The sequence below is a fragment of the Alexandromys fortis genome, unplaced genomic scaffold (assembly GCF_014885135.2).
Source record: "Alexandromys fortis isolate MF-2015 unplaced genomic scaffold, M_Fortis_MF-2015_v1.1 scaffold_189, whole genome shotgun sequence".
Lineage (NCBI taxonomy): Eukaryota > Metazoa > Chordata > Mammalia > Rodentia > Cricetidae > Alexandromys > Alexandromys fortis.
The window spans coordinates 1171636-1186824 of record NW_026068081.1 but is presented as its reverse complement, the minus strand read 5'-3'; the positions used below and the strand labels follow the sequence as shown (position 1 = coordinate 1186824).

Genomic DNA, 15189 nt, shown 5'->3' with positions numbered 1-15189 from the left:
CCCAGAAGAAATGAAGTAGTAGAGAAATAAGATAGCTGCTAACACTGAAAGGTGAAATTAAATAAATGGGAGCAGTTTTAAGGACATGCTTAAAGTTAATTAGAAGCTAAGCACGGTCCATAAAACAGAACTCTGTATGTGGAGAGCGGTGGGCAACATAAGTTCATAGAAATTATAGAAAAGGAGTACAAAGTTGTGGGAGAAGATTAATTTTATAAAGAAAGAACACACTTTGTGCAGGATCTCTAAGATGATTTCTAAAGTTGAGTGGAGGAAAAGTTGGTGAGAAAACTGGTCAAGTGGTAAGAGGAGACTGTAAGATGCCAACCCGTATTTGACACGTCTACAAGGGCAACCCCTAAGCCAAAGGCTCAGGGGAAATCACAGAAGAGAAGGTGGGGAGATTGTAAGAGCTGGAAAACCAACTGGAAAGTCTGCTTTAAAATAGTGTCTCCTATATAGGACATGAAACTGCAACCATGGAATCTCAACAATATGGTTGCCTAAACATGACCTGCGTAATGACATCAGCTGACATTCCAGTGTAGATGGGGAATTCTCTCAAGGCCACACCACTAGATGAAGAACTACAAACCATCAGTGGCTGTTGGGAGAGAGAATGAGTCTTCTCCAAGGACAAGCCCTCTGATAAATTATCCACTCCCAAGTGGTACAGCCCTAAACACAAAAACTGCTCTGAAATGGACTCAATAGGGTGTGGGGGGGGTTGTGAAGAAGAGATCAGTAATTTCGGAGAGAGTCGATGGGAGGAAAACAGGAGGCATGGGTAAACAAGATGTAAATACGGACCTTGCATATGAAATTCTCAAATAAAAAAATAAGTGTGAGAATGAGAACAAAAAGTAGATATATTGTTGGCAGATTCAAATCTCCCTCATGACACCAAATTACTGAGAAAGGGCTGACTTTTTCCATGATAGTGTAAATAGATCCAAAATGATTTACTTCGTGATAAGGATAAAATCTCTTGATCCCTTTGCTGAGCTGAGCCAAACTGTCCATATGTGAAGGAATGAGCCATCTGTCCACAGGAAGTTCTTCAGTGCATCAATTGTAATTGCTGTGCTGTCGCCACATGAGATAGTATACAACCTCTGAGAATGAAGTTTGTCTTTGCACATTGAGATACAAGGCTATTCATTGCTATGTAGACATGTGCCAGTAACCTGCCTTTTTCCGTATGGGTTTTGACTTTTAAAAAAGTATATATCTATAATTTTTAACCTCAAGTTTATTTGTGGATGAAAGGGGAAACAAGCTAAGCCATTGGATCCAACCCTTTCTTCCTAAACACTGGGCTTAATTCCATTTTTACTCTCACGTTCAACCTTTACACTCTTTGAGAAGCAAGCACTGTCAGCACATTCCGTTTCCTTCTTGGGAGACGCTAAGCTTCTAGTTCCTAATTAATATGACAAAAGGCTAATGTTTTCCCCACCATGATGACATGACTTTAAAGTACTAAATTGACAGCTTCTGAGTGAAATGGAGTTTTGTGAATATCCTAACTTGAACACTTATTACAAAGTATATGCCAAAGCACTCAATTCAATTCAAAAGTTCTGGGCCTGAACAGTGCTAGCCAAGGGCATCTCCTTATCTCAGATGATAGACAGTCTTACCCCTACTGAAGTGTGCTCATTCAGTACTTATGCATACTTACATAATTTTAAAAGTACCTCCCATAAACTTACTGAGCTTTTTACACCTTACATGAGTAAGAGGAACAGTCTTAAGTATTGAGAACACTCCAAGTTGACATTGCTTTGGCTAGATACATTGTTCCTCATTTACATCTGCTTTTCTGACTAAGAGAGGCAAGGGATGAATTACAGAGCTAGGGTGTGGAGTATTTGTGTTTTCAAAGGAAGGAGGGCATTTATGAGCAGTTTCATAATTATGAACAATCCATGCCATTCATTGGCGGAGATGCACAAATATAATACACAACCCTGTCCTAAAGTATGTGTATAATGTGTAACTATTTTTTTCTCCCTAGAGGGACAGTAGTTGGATCAGATAATCTCGTTGCCATTTTAGTTCTACTAAACCACATATTTACTTTTAAAAGCAATCTTAAAATTATGATGGGGAGTTTAGATTGTGGTTTGTATTATAGTTATGTGTAGAATCTTTTCAGAATTGCATTCTTAGTAAATTATACCTTTCGCTTCTTAAATCTGTGAAACATGACTTTATTTTATGTTTTACGATCGTTAAAATACAAAGGGAACAGCATAATCCTTTATATTGGCTCTTATTGTGTTTATTATAATCTTAGAAAGTGATCTGTGTTAGTTTCTACCACCCCTGATTTGTTCTATAAATGAACGTTTCTATGAAACTACAGATTGAGTCTTGCCAAATTCTTCCTTTTTGCCTGGTTATTAAATTCTGTATATTTCCCCTTTAGAAACTTGCTGTGACCTTTTTCCATTTTAATAAAGCAAATTATATAATTGGTCTTGTAAAACATGCTGTGTGGTAAACATACATTGTTCCATCTGCCCCTTGTACTCTTCGAAGCATTTCATTCTCCTAACAGTAGACAAGCCTGAACTCCTTGTTTGAGGTTCAGAAGAAGGAGTTAATCAACAGGTACTTTTCTCACTGGGACTTGTCTCTCCTCTCCCCTGCAGGGGCTAGCCTGTTCATCCTCTGCTAATCCTTTAAGCCCTTGGAGACAATTAAGCCTCCTGTTGGGACTCCTTACACTGCTTTTTTATCAAAGATAATTAAATCTCTGACTTGAAAGATAATTGGCCAAACAGCAGCAGCAATAAGCTGAATATTGGAATATTTAAAGCTAAAGCATTAATTCTCAAAGAGGGTAAAGAATTCAGGTGATAGAATGAACTCCCGTCTTGCACTTGATACAGATAGATAGATACCCTCTCCTGTATGTCTCAAGGAGAGAAAAGCCATCAAAATGCAAAAGATTCTCTTAAAGTCCTGTTGCAGTACTATCTATGTAATTATGGGAAGGGCTTTATTTTACATATGGGGAAAACAAGTATAAATGATCTTTTTTTTTCTTCGAGCAGGGGAAATAGATAAATTCACATATTTCCCTTCTTTGTTCTTAATGTAAATTAGCCTTAATATTCTATTTTTCGTCTGTGAAATGCATACACACATCAACAAAGCAGTTTTTATTCTTTCTGAGCACTCCTTTGCCTCTGTTTTCCAAATACACTGGCCCTATGAGCATGCAAACCGAAGCTTAGCACACAGGGATTGTGATGTTCCTTTCCCCCTTGATTCCTAACTCAATTTATGTGCTTGTTATAGGGCTTTGACCAGCTTCGCCTTGATGGACTGCTTTGTGACGTGACCCTGATGCCAGGTGATACTGATGATGCCTACCCTGTGCACAGAGTCATGATGGCATCTGCAAGTGACTACTTCAAAGCTATGTTCACAGGTAGGTTGCCTTTTGACACCCTGCATTCACTTTAAGACATCAGAAGAAAGCCTTGTCTAATTATTTTATTGTTATTATTTCTAACCTCAAATCCCGCATTTAGCTCTGTGTCATTAAAAAAAATATTTTCAAAAAAAAAATCTTCACCAGTCTGTGTGGTTGTTTGCTGCTGCTCTGGCAAGGGAAATTGAAGTGTGTTTTGTACCATCCCTTGCACTTGATAGCCTTTCTTTCTTTAATATCAGAGACTCTGTGCTCCTATAATGTGGCCTTTAATTCATCAAAAGTGACAGGAAGTGATAGGAGACCATTTTAAAGGACTTGTATTATATATGATCTCCATCAGTATAGACAGAATTTTCTTCAAGTGCTCTTTGAACTGTGAAAACGTGCAAATACCCAACTGTGGCATGGATGCGTACTTGGAGTAAGACTTTCCCTTGATTTTACTGCATCTATTTAGCAAGAGAAGTGAGTTTGACTTGGGTTACCCACCTTCATTGAATTGACTGTCTTAACAATAGATGTGAGTTTGACCTGCGACCCACCTTCATTGAATTGACGGTCTTAGCAATAGAAGTGAGTTTGACTGGAGACCCACCTTCACTGAACTGACTGTCTTTTCATTTAAGGTGGAATGAAAGAACAAGAATTAATGTGCATCAAGCTTCATGGCGTGAGCAAAGTGGGTCTAAGGAAAATTATTGACTTCATCTATACTGCGAAACTATCTCTCAACATGGACACCCTTCAAGACACACTGGAAGCTGCCAGCTTTCTTCAGATTCTACCAGTTTTGGACTTCTGTAAAGTGTTCCTCATATCAGGGGTAAGACGTTTTCAAATCTTCTTTTTCCTGTGGTAGATGCTCATAGAGAGTTCGAGAAGGGCTCCTAAAGTCAATTCTATAGACACGTGAAACTTGTGAGAAGAAGAAGCTGTCATGTAACATGTGGTATGGGAGTAAATGGAAAACAAAACAGGTGAATTTTGCAAAGTAGAATTACTTAAGAGAAGACTTCCATATGGTCAAATGATGTGTAATACTAATACATTTGAAAATATAATTTGTTTTATAATTTTGTATACTTTAATTTTGGTTTATTCATTTCAGTGATTTTATATAACATTTGACTTACTTTTACACAGTAGTCTTTTATAGAATTAAATTGGAAAATAATCTGAGCTTCTAGAATTCTATTGATACTAGCTTTACATTTTTTTCTTTGATTCTTGATCTTAAGAACTAGCAGTTAAGTGCTAACTTTCGCAAAGATGTGAATCTTGACTCCTTAGAACATATCACACTGTGTAGTGGTTAGCTTTTTTTCTAATCAACTAATAACTTAACTAGTAACTTAACAGTCACTGTGATCCTACAGATATTTTATTTTAGTCAAGGAAACTTAAACATTTCCTGGCTTACACAGACATGACAAGATTTCTCCAGTTCCTGGAGCCTGCTTTTGTCATTAAAATTATACTGATAATACAATTTTATTTATTTTCTAATTCATTATTTGAGAGATAATATATTTTCCTATAATTGGTTTTAACTAATGTCACCTTAGTATTGGTAAATTGCTCTTAGGCCTTTTAGAAATTTTTAACAAGAAATCTTCCTTAAAACACTAAATTTGGGGACAATATTTACCTAATTTTTTTATTAATAAAGTACTTCTTATCTATCAACAGATGAATCAATAATCAATGACATAAGTACACAAGGGAATGATGGAAAGAAAGTTTTTCTATCATTCACAGTTACAAGGATAAGTCTGGACTATAGTATATTAAGTGACATAAGCCACACAAAGGAAAAAGAATACTACCTGTTCACACTCACATGTGGAAGCTAGAAAAGTGGATCTCACAGAAGCAGGCAAATAGTGATTACCAGACCCTGGGGACTGTAGGACTAAAGGAAGTTTAGGGAGAAATTGGTTAGTAGATGAAGAAATAGAGTTCCATAGGCATATTCTGGTGTTCTAGGACAGCACATTGGAGTGACTATTTCTAATAATGTTTCATATATTTCAACATAATTATGAAAGAATATTATAACTGTCTTCACAATGAAGAAATGATGAATAATTAAGATAAATGATAGTAATTACTCTTAATTATTGCGTAACATATATGTATTGAAACATCATATTGTACCAGCAAATTTAAATAAGCAATATATGTGTTAATTCAAAATAAGATAAACAATTAAGCATATTAAACAAAAACATTTTAAAAAGGAAACTTTCGATAAGACAGTCAATACACATTTAATTATACTATTAAAATCTGCTTTTTAAAATATATTTCTTTCTATCACAGAGTACTGAAATGAGTGTCATAATTACTTGTAAAATTGAAGCTAATTGCTATTTTAAAGATTTTATGGCTGTGCAGTGTGATATTATTGACTTGTATCACTGCTGCGCACTAGTCTAAATGAAGTTTATTAATCTCTCATGCTACTGTTTGCCAGCATCACTAAATTTGGTCTCAAGTTTCATTTCAATCCTGCTATGCAAAGCCCATACTCTTAGCAACTAGTTTTCCTCTGTTTTGTCACCAACAGCATGTGACAGCTTCAAATAAACTGTGGATGGATTGAATATATTTTCATAATGTCACAAGTTCAAGAATTAATTTAGTAGTAACCCTTAAAGCTTACGTTGACAGACTCTCTACCATTGCTTTCCTCTGAGCTTAACAGCTCATCTTGAAACAAACTAGGGAAAGCGTTATGATTTCATTAGAAATAGTGATTATCAAGAGGCATTGTTGACCTGTTATCTAACAGAAGTTTGGCATATATAACTTCACATATTATGATCAATCATTTTACTTGAAAGAAGACTAAATTGAGAGAGAATTTATGTAATTTATGTATTATATATATAATACATACATTTTTTTTTGAGACACAGTCTCACTATGTAGGTCTAACTGGCCTAGAACTCTCTGTGTGAATCAAACTGTCCTAACACTCAATAGAGGCTTCTCCCTCCTAAATGTTGGGATTAAAAGCATGAACCACCACGCCCAACAGTAAGCAGTATTATCTATCGTCTGTCTGTCTGTCTGTCTGTCTGTCTTTCTTTCTTTCTATCTATCTATCTATCTATCTATCTATCTATCTATCTTTTTTTTTTTTTCTGTCTATCTATCATCTATCTATCTATCTATCTATCTATCTATCTATCTATCTATCTACCTACCCACCCACCCACCCACCCACCCACCCATCCATCCATCCATCCATCCATCCATCCATCCATCCATCCATCCATTTGTTTTCTTGAGACAGGGTCCTTCTGAGTAGCTTTGGCTGTTCTGGAACTCACTTTGTACACCAGGCCAGCCTTGAACTCATTATTTGCCTAATGCCTCCCCAGTGCTGGTATTAAGGGTGTGTGCCACCAATGCCCAACTAAACCAACTGTGTTTAGTGTTAATATATTTCTATCAAAATAGTGCAGAAGAACGTTTCAAGATTACTCTATTTAAAAACACTCTTATTTAAAGATGGGATGATAGTGGTTTTATACGTTTACACCTTTCCAGCAATTCAGAAGTTGTTTCTTTAATTGCTTGACATACTTGCTACAACTAAAGTTTTTAGCCTTGAGGTGCCTTCATTACCACGAACAGTTAATATTGTCTTCAGGATTGTATTCTTTGCTCTTAGTATCTTTAGCAGAGACCCTGCACCATATCCAGTGAGGGGGCTTGACAGGAGCGATGTTTCCTTGTGCTACGCTCCAGTCTTCTGCCTCTGCATTGCAGATATCCTCTTCTGCGACCTTCTAGGAGATTCATCTTTTTCAGAACATCATTCTACTTTGTTCATGCTTCATCTTGCTTACTGAGAATGTGGCTGTGTTCTTTTATGGTGGCAATCTCCTCTCTCATGGTCTTTGAATTACTTTTTAGAAAACTGGTAGATGCTTAGTGCCAGGATCTTTTTTTCTTCTGACCCTTTGTTTCTTAGTTAAACCACTCTTCACCTTTGAGCTCTTTCTCCCTTCCTTCTCAGCAAGTGAAACTGAAAAAGGCACTACTTACCTTTTCTACTTAGAACTTCAAGTCTCAACATATTATGACTATTTCACATAGGAGGACTTGTTTTTTAGTTATTCCCTGAGCTAAATTATTATGAGAAATTTTTTTTTTTTTTTTTTTAAATTTATTTATTTATTTATTTATTTATTAAACATTTCTGTCTCTTCCCCACCGCCGCCTCCCCTTTCCCTCCCCCCCCCCCCACCAAGTCCCCCTCCCTCGTCAGCCCAAAAAGCAATCAGGGTTCTCTGCCCTGTGGGAAGTCCAAGGACCACCCACCTCCATCCAGGTCTAGTAAGGTGAGCATCTACGAAACTGCCTAGGCTCCCACAAAACCAATAGGTCCAGTAGAATCAAAAACCCGTTGCCATTGTTCTTGAGGTCTCAGTAGTCCTCCTTGTCCGCTATGTTCAGCGAGACCAGTTTTGACCCAGGCTTTTTCAGACCCAGGCCAGCTGGCCTTGGTGAGTTCCCGATCCCCATTGTCTCAGTGTATGGGTGCACCCCTCCCAGTCCTAAGTTCCTTGCTTGTGCTCTCTCTCCTTCTGCTTCTGATTTGGACCTTGAGATTTCAGTCCGGTGCTCCAATGTGGTTCTCTGTCTCTGTTATGAGTAATTTCTTAAGATGATCCTATATCTTAAAAACTGTGCTGAAAACAAATGATTTGGAGGAAATAGACTTCATGTTTTTAATGACACACTGAAATATTAGCTCAAATAACTGAAGTGTCAATTGAGTTGGAACCTTGAAAAAGAAACATTGTTTTTAATTCTTAACCATGTGTGTGGATGAAGAACAGTGGCTAGTAAAATGTGAATTGGCAAAATTAGATCCAGAAAGAATTGATGTAGTATTTTTGAATGATAGCTTTACATATGATAGCAAAGTCATTTTTTCATGTTAGTTAGGAATTCCACTTCTGTTTAACAGAGCCTGAGGCTCAGTAGAAGAAAGTCAGCCTTCTGTCCAACTTCATTGTCATTTATAATGATGGCTTTTCCCTTGGGCTAATAATTAGTATTTTATTTTATTGGTTTTTCGAAAGGAGGTTTCTCTGTAGCTTTGGAGCCTGTCCTGAAACTAGCTCCTGTAGATCAGGCTGGCCTCGAACTCACAGAGGTCTGCCTGCCTCTGCCTCCCGAATGCTGGAATTAAAGGCATGTGCCACCACTGCCCAGCTAGTATTATCTTTTATAGGATCCAGCATTTTTGTTAGTGCTGTATCATTTTCTTGGTTGTCACTGGAAAGAGAACTATGAAATGAACACAGAATACTGATGATTGAAGCTGTTAATCAGATTAGATAAACTTATTTATAAAATTAAAAAATACTTTCACATGTTATGGATGTAATGATTTTAGTTGCATACTTGAAAAAATTACATTAGGGCTTTTAAGTCTACATCCTGTGCCAGATCTCTGGCACCTTCACTTTCTCTGAAGTCCTTTTTTCTTCTTCAATAAACTATTTCTATCACTGAAAAATAAAAGTAAGTGGCTGGAGAGATGGCTCAGTGGTTAAGAGCTCCAGCTGCTCTTCCAGACAAGTCAGGTTTGGGTCTCAGCACCACATGGTGGCTCACAAGCACCTGTAACTGCAGTCCCAGGGGCTCTGCTGCCCTCTTCTTTTTTTTTTTCTTTTTTATTTATTTATTAAAAATGGCCACCTCCTCTCCCCCTCCCATTTCTCTCCCACTCCCCCGACTTCCCCTCCCCCCCCCTCTACAGTCCTAAGAGCAGTCAGGGTTCCCTGCCCTGTGGGAAGTCCAAGGTCCTCCCCCCTACATCCAAGTCTAGGAAGGTGAGCATCCAAATAGACTAGGCTCCCACAAGGCCAGTCCATGAAGTAGGATCAAAACCCAGTGCCATTGTCCTTGGCTTCTCAGTCAGCCCTCATGCTGCCCTCTTCTAACCTCAGCAGGACCCAGGCGTGCATTCAGTGCATATGCATAGATTCAGGCAGAACACACGCATACACACACAATTAATGAGAAAAAGATTAATTACATTACTTTTTTGTCCCTATGACATTATAACATTATGATATTTTGTAGCCATTCCCCAGTTTACAAACTGACTTAAATCAAGATTTTCATTCATTGTTTTTTCAGTTTGAAGTATTTGTCATCTACTGTTTTCCCTGAAAAATGATTATTATGAAGAATAGCAGGCTTATCCAAAAAACAAATTAATTTAATATTAGATTACTGAAATAGCATACTTGGAAATGAAAAAAAATTATAACATATATATATACACACACACGTATGTGTGTATATATATGTTATACTATTTTATTATATACATTATATTATATGCCACATATGTTAAGTATTATATTAAGAATAAGCAATATACAATAAATAAGAGAAAAAATTGTTTTCTTTATTTTACATAAGTATACTAAGTATAGTATTTCTAAATTTTAACTTTACATATAAATGGACAGATACTTGTCTTTTTTGGTTTGTTTCACTTTGCACGTCATCCTCCAATATCATTCATTTTCCTGAAAATGACATATTTCATTTTACCATACTTTATCTGTTCATCTATTGTTGTACATCCAGGCTGATTCCCTGCCATGGCTATTGTGCATGGCGTTGTAGTAAAACATGGATGAACATACGTCTCTGTGCTAAGTGACATAGATTGCCTTGGGTATATACCTGGGATTGGCATAGCGAGGTCATGTGGTAGAAAGCTCTATCTTTAGTTTTTGAAGAGCTTCCACAGGGACTTCTGGAGTGCTGGGGCTAGTTAGTGTACATCCCCACCAATAGTGTGTGAGTTCCTAACCAACATCTGTTGTCATTTGTTTTCCTGATGATTGTGCTATGCTGTTTGGGGTGAGAAATAATCTCAAGTAGTTTTGTTACTGAACTTGGAGGTCACAGCTTGTGCCCAAAGCCAAGTCTGCCCACAGGTGCACACTAGTCATTTTAAAGGGAAAGCAGAAAAAGGAGATTTATTCAATGTAGCCGAATTGAGCAAGGAGCAAGGAGATACATCAAGTCCCTCCACCATTTTGGGGTCTGAAAGTGAGATTAAAGTTTAAATAGAGGACACATTTAAGTAGTCCCAATTGACCCCGCCCACCTTTAAGCCAAGGTTTTCATTCCTGCTGCAGTCTCCTACTGTAAGGTAGCCTCCTCCTCCTCCTCCTCCTCCTCCTCCTCCTCCTCCTCCTCCACCACCACCTCCTGATAAGGTGTCATTCTGTAGCCCATGGCAATCCTCCTGCTAGTCCACAGAGACCCATGTAATAGGATTATAGTTGGACACCAGCATCCTAGACTCTACTAAACATTTATGCAGCTTGTTTTTTTCTTCTCTATTGTTGGACTATTTTACCTTCTATTTAAATTCTTTCATTTTGATTTTGTTTATGGGGAGATAGAGAATCTCATCTTGTAGCTCAAGTTCGCCATGAGCCTATGAGCCACTTCTCCTTCCCAAATGCTAGGCACATACCACCACACTTGCCACATGCTCTAATTTTAGATTTAATTGGGTAACTAATTGCTGGTGGTATTGTTTTAACATCTTAAATACCCATTTTTTGTTGTTTTTACTAGTGGTCATATCAATAATGATAGAAATATTCATTTTTGAGAATTTTGTTCTATCATTACTTTTAATTTTTGCTTATCCCTACTGGTAAATAGTTGCAAAAGCACAAATTACCTTAATTTCTTACTTGCCTTAGGAAGCAGATTCATCACTTTAAACAGTAATGTCTTCCACCTAGTACCATTTGGATAGTCAAATATGGAATATTACTCTACTCAATGCTATTTAAGGTTTTTATGACACAGCAGCCTTCCACTTCTACAGTAGTATTAAAATATATTGTATATTAGAAATCAAAGGTATTGGTACATTGTTAAACTGTGCGTTTCTAGAGCACCAGGATTTATTTGCATTGTTTTGTGTTGGTTTATTTTAAACGATTGCCATCAGCTCTCTGCCCACTGCCAAGCCTTCCAGGCTGGAAGGCCATGCTCACATAGAAGACCCTGGTAAAACCCAAGCTTCTGTTAAACCCCACGAGCCACAAAAAGATTCCTGGAAAGAAAACAGTTGGACATGGGTGAAACAAAAGATGAGAAAAAGTGGAGTGAGATTTATCAGTGTGAATTGTATACATATAATAAATTGGCTACACAACTAATTTTAATTTAATTTAGTTACTAAACAAAATAGAACAAATAACTTGACTCTAATTGAATAACACGGTTTTCCTAAGATTTCTACCTAGCAGTAATTTCATCAGCATTTGGGAGAAGGAAACTTTTATGAGGAAGAAAAACTTAATTATTTTGGACATAGTCAATGTGAAATGTATCTTAGGTTAACTAATCAGTTTCGCTTAGTAAACTTTTTGCTGAGTCAGGTGAAGGTTGTTTGGACCTTCTTCACGTCTTTATGCACTTCAATGAGAATCTTTATTTGCTTCTCTATGGACTTGACAAAACACTCTTCCTCTGAAACAAGAGTTTCTGTGATCAAAGTGTAGCTGTCTAGAAAGCAGCCATGTTTTTAATTTTTCTATTGGATTCCTAGGTTAACTTGGATAACTGTGTTGAAGTTGGACGCATTGCCAACACCTACCATCTGACAGAAGTGGATAAATATGTCAACACTTTCGTCTTGAAGAATTTTTCTGCATTGCTGAGCACCGGGGAGTTCCTGAAACTCCCCTTTGAGCGTCTTTCCTTTGCGCTGTCCAGCAACAGCCTTAAGCATTGCTCTGAACTAGAGCTCTTCAAAGCTACCTGTCGCTGGCTTCGCCTGGAAGAGCCCAGAATGGACTGTGCCCCCAAGTTGATGAAGAGCATACGATTTCCGCTGATGACACCACAGGAGCTGATTAATTACGTGCAAACGGTCGATTTCATGAGAACTGACAATACCTGTGTCAACTTGCTTCTGGAAGCCAGCAATTACCAAATGATGCCGTTTATGCAGCCGGTTATGCAGTCAGACAGGACTGCCATTCGGTCTGACACCACTCATTTGGTTACACTCGGCGGAGTCCTGAGACAGCAGCTGGTTGTCAGTAAGGAATTGCGCATGTATGATGAGAAGACCCAGGAGTGGAAATCTCTAGCCCCGATGGATGCCCCAAGATACCAGCATGGCATTGCTGTCATTGGCAATTTTCTCTATGTCGTTGGCGGGCAGAGCAATTATGACACAAAAGGAAAAACGGCTGTCGATACGGTGTTTAGATTTGATCCTCGCTACAACAAATGGATACAAGTTGCATCTTTAAATGAGAAGCGCACCTTCTTCCACCTAAGTGCTCTAAAAGGATTTCTGTACGCAGTTGGAGGGCGAAACGCTGCTGGAGAATTGCGTAAGTCTGCCTACTTTTTGTTTTTAAATTTTTTTATTGATTTTTATTGAGCTCTACATTTTTCTCTGCTCCCCTCCCTGCCTTTCCCCTCTCCCCTTCAGCCCTCCCACAAGGTTCCCATGCTCCCAGTTTACTCAGGAGATCTTGTCTTTTTCTACTTATACATAGAATACATTTTTTTAACCCAGAAATTTGTTTTAGGTCACAAAATAAACAGTTCTAGAAATTTAAAGACAAAAATATACCCAGGGTTGCATTTGTAAACTATTTTTTTCTATGAAAATATCAGATATCATCTATATATCTTATTTCAGCACATACTGTTGGCCAAGGTTAAAATTATATCTAATACGTAGTTTGCTATATTGCAACAGCTATAACACACATACAGACACACACACACACACAAACACACAGAGTTTTCATATTGAAAGGTCAATTGGAACGTAAATTCAATAAATTTATATTCTAATAGCACCTAGACAGAAGTTTGGCCTACTTCTTCATTCTCCGCCTTTAAAAGCCCATAAGCTATGGCACTTACTAGGTCAAGTTCCTTTACTGAGGCCTGGCTCTTATTTCTTCATTTCTGGAATTGATACCTAGTAGAGGTCACATAGTAAGATGATATTCTTCTCAGAGTAAATATGAACAGTTCATTTAGTATTAGGTGAAATGGATTAACTTTGATAATTAAGGTCTGTGACCGCTAGTTTTCATTATACACTTCTGTCTTCCTAACTTCACATTGGTTACGAGTCTATTTTAACAGAAATATTTTGGCTAAATAAATTAACCCCGTAAGGTATATTTTTCTTACTTTGTATTAAATGTGAATAATACAATTTTTCCTATAGTGAATGCCAGGGATACCACATTTTCTCTCTGTCAGCACTGTTATTGTTTAATCTCTTTTATTTTCTAACAATATATATTTTTAAAAGTGTCTACAAAGAGTTTTTGTTGGTTTAAAGTTGTTTGGTGGGTTTTATTTGTTAGTTGTTGTTGCTGCTGCCCCAGTGTGGGATCTTGAACTCAGAGTATTGTGTATGGTAGCCAAGCACTGTCCTACTGTGAGGTAGAGTCCTTGAGGTATCCCAAGCTCCATATGTCTGTCATGGCTTTAAATACTTACCAGAATCTTTTTTCCCAATATTGTAAGAAACAAAAGAGACTTCATAGTCTATAGAGTAAGCTATTTATTGGAGAGAACAACTGCTCTCACTTCTATACTGTCCTATGTATCGAGCACTTTCGTATTAGTGACATGGCCTTAATGTTACCGAGCTTTTTGCTCTGATTTCTCTCTTTTGGAGTTATGATAGTTTTCCTAGGACCAAACTCTATAGATTTGGGAGGGCCTAGATAGCATGATTATTAACTGTGCTGGTTTCCCAATGTATTTCATGCCCTTAGTATAGAGCTGTCATGTCAGGTCTCCGTAGTTTAACCACACACCTTATCTTCATTGTAGTGTTGTAAGTTGATGCGATCTGAAAATGTCTGGACAGTACAAGTGCTGACTTTGTGATTTATTGGAAAAGTAACTACAATAGAGATAGTCTTCAAGAGTTGACACAACTCTAGATAGCTAACCGTGGCAATTGGTGGTCATTTTGAAAAGTCTATTTGCACATGAGATGGGTCCCTTTCTTAGTACTTTCTTGATAATGTGATCATTCCTGTGAATATGAGGCCACTTAATTTTCATTGCATTGCCCCTAATATTAATTAGAAGTATTCTTCTTCTGGGAATTATACTCTGTAAGCCAAGGTGTATCATTATGTAAACCTGAGACACTAGAAGCTTCCTTTTGGTCATGCATCCTGCGTTCTGTTTCTCTTATGTTGTGCCTGGATAGTAACAAGAAATAAGTGAATGCATTGGGCAAATGGCATATGAATAGACTACCTTGAACATGCTCTAATTAGAGAAGGTTGCATTTATGTATTTATAAGTATGTATATAGACACACACACATATAAGAACAGTTAAAGAGCTAACGGCCATGAATTTGACAGCAAGATGGGGTGAATGGCATAGGTTAGAAGGAAGAAATGAGAGAAAAAAGATGTAATTATGTTTACTTTAAAAATGATTTTGAAAATAGGCCTGTTGGTACTGCTAGACTATGACGAGGCTGAATGACACGTACTTGAAGTCTTTGTGCTTGAGATGCTGAGGAAGGATGATCCAGAGGTCAAGACCAAACTAGATCACATAGTGAGACCCTTTCTCTTTCTTTGTTTTCGAAACAGGCTTTCTTTGTGTAGCTTTGGAGCCTGTAGTGGACCTCCCTTTTGTAGAGCAGGGTGGCC

General features: G+C 37.5%; 1 protein-coding gene across 7 annotated transcripts in view; it reads left to right on the top strand.

The window, feature by feature from the left end:
* Window positions 1-15189, top strand: part of Klhl13 (kelch like family member 13) — a 163027-nt gene that overhangs the window by 140369 nt on the left and 7469 nt on the right. For all 7 annotated transcript variants that reach the window (XM_050121937.1, XM_050121933.1, XM_050121934.1 and 4 more), the window contains 3 exons: window positions 3313-3445; window positions 4078-4274; window positions 12075-12870. In XM_050121937.1, coding sequence (XP_049977894.1) covers window positions 3313-3445; window positions 4078-4274; window positions 12075-12870 — 1126 coding nt within the window. The remainder of the gene's footprint in view (window positions 1-3312; window positions 3446-4077; window positions 4275-12074; window positions 12871-15189) is intronic.